Raw genomic sequence first — 7809 nt, 5'->3', positions numbered from 1 at the left:
GAGTCTCCCTCTGTCGCCCAGACTGGAGTGCAGTGGCCGCTCCCGGCCACCGCAGCCTCGACCTGCTGGGCTCCGGCGATCCTTCCGCCTGTCTTATATTTTTAAAACATTTATAGATTTGCATTTTTACATTGAATTTAACTTCATAATCCATCCAGGGAATTTATTTTTACCCATAGAACTTTACACTCTTTTTTTTTTTTTTTTTGAGTTAGAGTCTCACTCCTTCACCCAGGCTGGAGTGCAGTGGCATGATGCACGCTCACGGCCACTCTAGTGTCAACCTTCTGGGCTCCAGCGATCCTTCCGCCTCAACCTTCCGAGTAACCGGAACTGCAGACGTGCGCTACCACACCTGACTGTTTTTATTTTATCATAGAGACGAGGTCTTGCCAAGTTGCCCGGGCTGGTCTCGAGCCCGTAGGCTCAAGCAATCCACTTGCCTCGGCCTCCCAAAGTGCTGGGATTACAGGCTGAGCCACCAAGCCCAGCCCACTCTTACACTCTTAAAAATTACTGAGGATCCTGAAGAACTTTTAGTTATGTGAATTATATTTATTATATTTACTATATTAAAAAAAACAAAGCCTGGAACGATTTCAAATATTTATTCATTTTAAAATATCAATTAAAATATGTTAAATGTTAGCATTCATATTGTTACTGAAAACTGTATTCTTCAAAATGAAAATATACATGGTGAGAAGAGTATCATTGTTTTACATTTTTATGAATCTCTTTAATGTCTGATTTAATTGGAGATAGCTGGATTTGCAGATCTGCTTCTGGATTCAGTTTGTTGTGAAATATTGTTTTGGCTGAAGTAAATGAAGAAGATGTGACCTTCCACAGAGTAAAGTGTATTTTGATAGCTTTATCAGATAATTGGGGTTATTCTTTCAGACTATATCAAAACTTAAGTGGTAGAGTTTTTTTGGGGTTTTTTTGGGTTTTTTTGAGTTGGAGTCTCATTCTGTCGCCCGGACTGGAGTGCAGTGGCCGCTCCCGGCCACCGCAGCCTCGACCTGCTGGGCTCTGGTGATCCTTAAAAATTAGTTACAGAATGGAATCTGAAACCATGTCAAGGAAGTCTGTAATTAAAATGAATTAATTTGAAAAATTGAAAGATACGTTTTGCTCGTGGATGAGAGGACTCAGTTAAGGTGTGAATCCTTCCCAAATTAATCTGTAGATATAAGTTAATTCCAGTTAAAATTCTAGCAAGATATTTTATAGAAACTGACAAACATATTCTAAGAATAATATGGAAAGGTAAGGGAATTAAAATAGCCAAAAATCATTTTGGAACAGAACAAAGAGGATCTTTACTACCTAATTTCAAAGCTTACTATAAAGCTACAGCAATTAAGAAATTACAGCATTGATAAATGGATGGACATGACTGGATGCAGTGACTTGTACCTGTATTCCCAGCATTTTAAGAGGACAAGGTAGGAGAATTGCTTGAGCTCAGGAGTTAGAGACCAACCTGGGCAATATAGCGAGACTTCGTCTCTCCAAATATTAAAAAAAAAATTAGCTGGAGGTGATAGCGCACACCTCTTGTCCCAGCTACTCAGCAGGCTGAGATGGAAGGATTGCGTGACCCCAGGAGGTTGAGGCTGTGGTGAGCTGTGATTGTGCCACTGCATTCCAGCCTGGGCAAGTGAGACCTTGGCTCAAAAATGAATTAATGAATAGACATATACATTCATGTCCAGAAATATACTATACATATATGATTAGTTGAGTTTTGACTAATGTACCAAGGCAGCTTAGTGGAGAAAAGGCAACCTTTTCAACAGTGGTACTGGGACAATTAAACATCTATATGCAAAGTATGAATCTTGACTCACGCCTCACATTATCTATACAAATTAATTCAAAATGCATTATAGACCTACATGTCAAAAGTAAAACATCTAGGAAATATAGGAGAAAATCTTTGGAGTGTTGTTTTTGTAAAGGTTTCTTTAAATATCAAAGCATAATCTATAGTGAAAAAAATTAATTGGACTTTATCATAATTAAAAAACTTCTGCTCTTTGGAGGGTGACTTTAAGACTATGAAAAGTCGGGCCAGGCTCAGTGGCTCAGCCTGTAATCCCAGCACTTTGGGAGGCCGAGGTGAGTGGATTGCCCAAGCCTGAGGTTTGAGACCAGCCCAGGCAACTTGGCGAGCCCTCGACTCTACAGTAAATCAAAAATTAGCTGGGTATGGTAGCATGTGCCTGTAGTTCCGGCCACTTGAAAGGCTGAGGTGGAAGGATTGCTGGAACCCAGCAGGTCAACACTGGGGTGGCCATGAGCCTGTGTGCCACTGCACTCCAGCCTGGGCGATGGAGTGAGACTCCAGCTCAAAAACAAAAAAACAAATATGAAAAGTCAAGCCATCCGGGATCGGTGGCTCAGCCTATAATTCTAGCACTTTGGAAGGTCGAGGTGAATGGATTGCCTGATCCCATGGGTTCGAGACCCGCCTGGGCAACTTGACGAGACCATATCTCTACAATAAATCAAAAATTAGCCAGGTGTGGTAGTACGCGCCTGTAGTTCCAGCTACTCGAAAGACTGAGGCAGAAGGATCACTGGAGCCCAGCAGGTCGAGGCTGCGGTGGCCGGGAGCGGCCATTGCACTCCAGTCTGGGTGACAGAGTGAGACTCCAACTCAAAAAAAAAAAGAAAAGTCAAGCCACAAACTGGGAGGAAATGTTAACTAAACAGATGTCTGATGAAGGAATGGTATCCAGAAGTCACAACATCTGATACAATAGTCCCCCATTTCACAGAAGACATGTTTCAAGACTTCCATTGAACCCTATACGTATATACCTATGATAAAGTTTAATTTTTATATATTAGGCACAATAAGAGATTAACAATAATTAATAATAAAAGAGAATAATTTAAACAATATGCTGTAATAAAACTTAGGTGAATGTGGTCCCTCTCAAAATATCTTATTGTACTATACTCACCTGTTTCCAGACTGTGGTCAACCATGGATAACTAAAACTCATGGCAAGTGAAACCATGGATAAGAGGAGACTACTGTAGTAAGAAAACAACTTGATAAAAAATGGCAAAAGTTTTGAACAGACACTTCACCGAAGAAGATAGCTATCAATGAGCCCATGGAGAGATGCTTAATATCTTTAGTCATTGGAGAAATGGCAAATTTTAATTATAACAAGATATTACTATACACGTACATTTTAGAATTGTTTAAAAAAAAAACTATTGACTCTTGGCAAAGATGTGAAACAGCTAGAATTCTCATACATTGCTGGTGGAAATTCAAAATGGAATAGCTACTTTGGAAAAATTTGACATTTTCTTGTCAAGTTAAACATGCATTTACATTATGATCCAGTGTTCCCCACTCACAGATATACTCAAGAGAACTGAAAACTTACGTTCACACAAAATCTGTACAAAAATGCATATACTGGCTTTATCCATAATTGTCTCAAAAACAGGAAAACACAATTATCCTTCACTGTTGAATCAGTAAACACAATGTGGTATAGACATATAATGGAATAAAGCATCCAACACCAGATACACATTACAGTGTGCGTGAATCTCAAATGCATTATGCTACATGAAAGCAACCATTGTCAAAAAGCGACCTAAAGTGTGATTCCATTTATTTGATCTGGAAAAGATGAAATGACAGATTGAAAACAGATTAGTGGTTGTGAGGGCCTAGGATGGAGAGGAAGGTTTGATAAAAAGTGACATGTGGGCTTTGGGGGAGGGATTGATGAAACTAAGTGGAAAGCTGTGAAGCTCACAGTGGCAAATGTGTTCAAATGTTATCATTGCTAACAAACACTGACCCTTATTTTCCTTGAAGTTACAGGCTTATTTCATTCAAATTTGAAACAAATTGCCATTTGAGCAAGACCTGATAAGGATAGTTTGTCAGTCATTCTTTTTCAAGGAAAGACTGTGTGCAAAATATGTATTTCCCATTTTGTCACACGGTATTTTTAAGAAACGAGTATTCAGTTCAAATATAATAGCATTAATAACTTTTACTGCTCCATCAAGGACATTTTTAAATAAAACTTTTTTTAACCTGCATGTAGAAGTGAGGAACACTATGACTACGTATAGTACAGGTTGGTGCCACTGCCTAGATTCTTGCCAGCAGTTTTACCCACCGTTGTTTTTGTACCATCAGTGTATATATAAAAGCAGTAAAAAACAATGTGTTAGTATTAATATTAATGTTAAAGTGTTATTCTTGTAGTCTCCCTGGAAGGATCCCAGGTACCATGAGAGGTTTGCAGAGAACACTTTAAACATTAAAGGTTAAGTTTAGGGTTTTTGTTTTGTTTTGTTTTGTTAAGCAGGATTTATTAAGAGGACAGAAAAGCCCCCACAGTGGGAAGGGACCCGAAGAGATTGCCCTAAAGTTTTAGTTGTTGTTGCTGTCTTTTGATATTTGCAGCCCATGTCATAGGATTATCTTTTTAAAAAGATTATCTTTTTTAAAAATTGCATGTTTCAAAAGTAAAGTAGCTGTAAATAAAATATTCTAAATATTTTTATTCTGCAGTTCAAACACACTCCACCAGGTGGCATCATACCTCTGCTTGTTGCCAACCCTCCCTAAAAATGAAGACACAACTTTTGATAAAGAATTTCTTCTAGAATTGCTGGTAAATATTAATGTTCTCTCAATTTTGCATGTGGTTTTCCCTGCCTTTTAAAATCATTCATAAAGATGTAAGTATGAAGATTTTTTGTGGGCTAAAGATTTGGTAGATAATTCCCATCTGTTTTTGAAATTGTATCATTGATTTTGTCAGATTTGTTTTCTCACCTTTTGAGGTTTTCTCACATTTGTTATCTCTTAAAGCTGCTTTATGGCATAAGTTATTCTATTAACAAGCATTTATTAGCAAGCATTTATAAGCTTCTGTGTCAGACGCGGGATTCAGTCTTTGGGGATACATGTGAAACAAATAACTGACACCATTCCTGCCTTTAAGGAGGTCACAGTTATACACACACATGCAATAAATATAAAGTGATCATTTATCACTAGATAAATCTTAGAGATGCTTAGAAATATATGCTTTCTTCTAAGATTTTTCAATCATTTTTGGAAATGAGGAGCTTCAGTGTCTAAATTAATACTTTTCTTTCAGAGTTTTTTTGCATTAGCTTTTTAATTTAAAGGAATATGTGATTTTATAAATAAAACAGTACAGAAGTATTTGAGATTGAAAAGTGGAAATCTTATCCCCTTCAGACTCCTACTGTCCAAAGGTAGACAGTGTTAACACTTTCACATATACTCTTCCAGATTTTTAAAGAATTATGGTTTTAATTTATTTAATTTAGTTTAATTATATAAGTAATGCATGAGTACATTTTGTAATAGTAATGCAAAAATATATCAAAACTCAAGTCCTTCTAGAATTTAATTCATTTACATAAAAGTACACACAATACAGGAATTCAGTTTTGTGTGTATATTTTACAAACATAGATTGAGTCATGCTATATTCTTCTGCAGCTTGCTTTTTTTAAATCCCATTTAATATTATACTTTTGGTTTGTTATTTGTATGGTATATGTCTGTACCTTATTTTTAACTTAAGCATAGTATTTCACAAAATAGAGAGAATTTAACCATACCCCATTATATAGGTTGTTGGCAGTTTTCACATTTACAAATAATGATGCAATCCTTGTGTATGCCTCTTTGTGCCCATATGTAGACACTTAGGAGTGATGCCTAGCAGTGAGATTATTTGATTGAAGTGTGTGCTTATTTTATATGTAAAAGATGCTGCCAAATTATCCTCCACAAGGTATATATTCTCATCAACAATGTAGTAAAGTATGTCTTCCTAAGCTTTTGCCAGCATTGGATGTTATCAGTCTTTCCATTTTGCCAATCTGCTGAATAAAAAAAAAAAATAGTAGTTTTAAATTTTTTGTTTCTTGACTGCTGTAGATGGATTAGTAGCTTTTCATGTTTCAGGAATGTATTGCACCTAAACAAACACTGTGTTGATGTGTATATACATTTTTCTTATATGTGGAGCCATATTAGACACACTGTTTTGTGATTTATTTACGAAGTTAATACTTTTATTATAGGATATAAAATACAATTCCTCACTGCAGGAAAGAAGATGGTGTGCTAGTTTTGTGGACAGTGACAGGGAGTTATTTGGAGCAGGTGTTTTAAGCCTAGTGGCAGGTGTTTAAGTGCCATTTGGGGAGAAATTTTTGGTAAGCACTTGAAATTAATTCGAGTATGGAAAATACTTTTTTGATATATTTACTTGCATAAAGTATATGCTTGAACTACCATCTTTGCCGTCCTTCTTACAAATCACTTCTTATTGTCTCTGACTGCAAGTGCTTTCTAAAAATTTCTTGTGCTATTTTACTGACAATGTAAAACCTTTCGTGAGACATGTTTTGGGGATTACTAATAAATCTTTATTCTAGAAAGAAATGAGGACTTTGTTACAGGAATTCTTCTAATGGAAAATAGGTTTGAGTAATAAGGTGATCCTCTACCTTTTATAAGGTCTTGTAGTTTGAATTTTATCCTTAAAATTTAAAGAGTTATGGCAAAAGAAAATAACTTTTTAAATTAATAGTGCTACAACATTATGTTTTGTTTCCTTTCTTTTTTAAAGGATTTCTCAGATTTTGGATTCTTCTGATATCCAGATTATGAATAAAAAGTTGAAACATGCATATCGTTTAGATATCACAGTATATTTTTTCTAAAATTATACTATATTTACTGATACATTTCTAAAATATAGCATTATTTTAGAATTGATAACTAGGTAAGAACTTATTTTCATTAGAGATAGATTACTATAGTATTAAATACAGATCATCATGGACGAGAACATAGAGATCAAGCCCATTTCTCAGTCTACAAAGGAGGAGACTGAGACTGGCAGATCAATAACTTCCCCAGATAATATAGCTTTCATTTCATAAAAATGAAAACTATAATCCAGGACTTAGGTCTCCTGTATTTTTCTTACATGGAGTAATATTAAGTGCCATGGATTTTTTTTTTTTTTTTGAGTTGAAGTCTCACTCTGTTGCCCAGACTGGAGTTGCCCAGTGACACACTCATGGCCACCGCAGTCTCGACTTGCTGGGCTCAGGCGATTCTTCCACCTCAGCCTTCCAAGTAGCTGGAACTACAGGCGAGTACTACCGTGCTTGACTCACTTTTTGATTTTTTTGTAGAGACAAGGTCTCATCAAGTTGCCCAGGCTGATCTTGAACCTCTAGACTCAGGCAATCCTCTCACCTCAGCCTCACAAAGTGCTGGGATTACAGCTATGGATTTTGAGCTCTTGGCATGTACCAGGGACTTTGATACTATTTTACGTATTCCATTTCATTTTCATAGGAAACCTGGGAGGTGAGTGGCACTTTATCTGTTTTGCTGAAAAGGCAACTAAGATCAGGAAGGTTAAAGTAATTTGCCCAGCTTTTATATTACTCCTAAGTAGAGGAGCTGGGATTTGAACTCAAGTCTGTCTGATTGACCTCTTTTGTCTTTGATCTATAGAGAAAAATGGGAGAAGAAAAAGAAAAATCTTGTTAAAGTGCTATAATAACTGAAAGTCATGAAGCTTATTATTCCATAAAATATTTTGGTTAAAAAAATATGCTGCTGCCGGGCTCGGTGGCTCAGCCTGTAATCCCGCGCCTTTGGGAGGCTGAGGTGAGTGGATTGCCTGAGCCCACGGGTTCGAGACCTGCCTGGGCAGCGAGACCTCATCTCTACAATAAATCAAAAAA

General features: G+C 36.6%; 1 protein-coding gene across 2 annotated transcripts in view; it reads left to right on the top strand.

Annotated features, from left to right (window-relative positions):
• AQR (aquarius intron-binding spliceosomal factor) overlaps nt 1-7809 on the top strand; it is a 112900-nt gene that overhangs the window by 40002 nt on the left and 65089 nt on the right. For both annotated transcript variants that reach the window (XM_008065890.2, XM_008065891.2), the window contains exon 14: nt 4568-4670. In XM_008065890.2, coding sequence (XP_008064081.1) covers nt 4568-4670 — 103 coding nt within the window. The remainder of the gene's footprint in view (nt 1-4567; nt 4671-7809) is intronic.

This window comes from Carlito syrichta, unplaced genomic scaffold (genome assembly GCF_000164805.1).
Source record: "Carlito syrichta isolate Samal-C Ts95f unplaced genomic scaffold, Tarsius_syrichta-2.0.1 Scaffold308818, whole genome shotgun sequence".
Taxonomy (NCBI): domain Eukaryota; kingdom Metazoa; phylum Chordata; class Mammalia; order Primates; family Tarsiidae; genus Carlito; species Carlito syrichta.
Note: the sequence above shows the minus strand (reverse complement) of the source record. Positions and strands in the feature narration are given on the sequence as shown.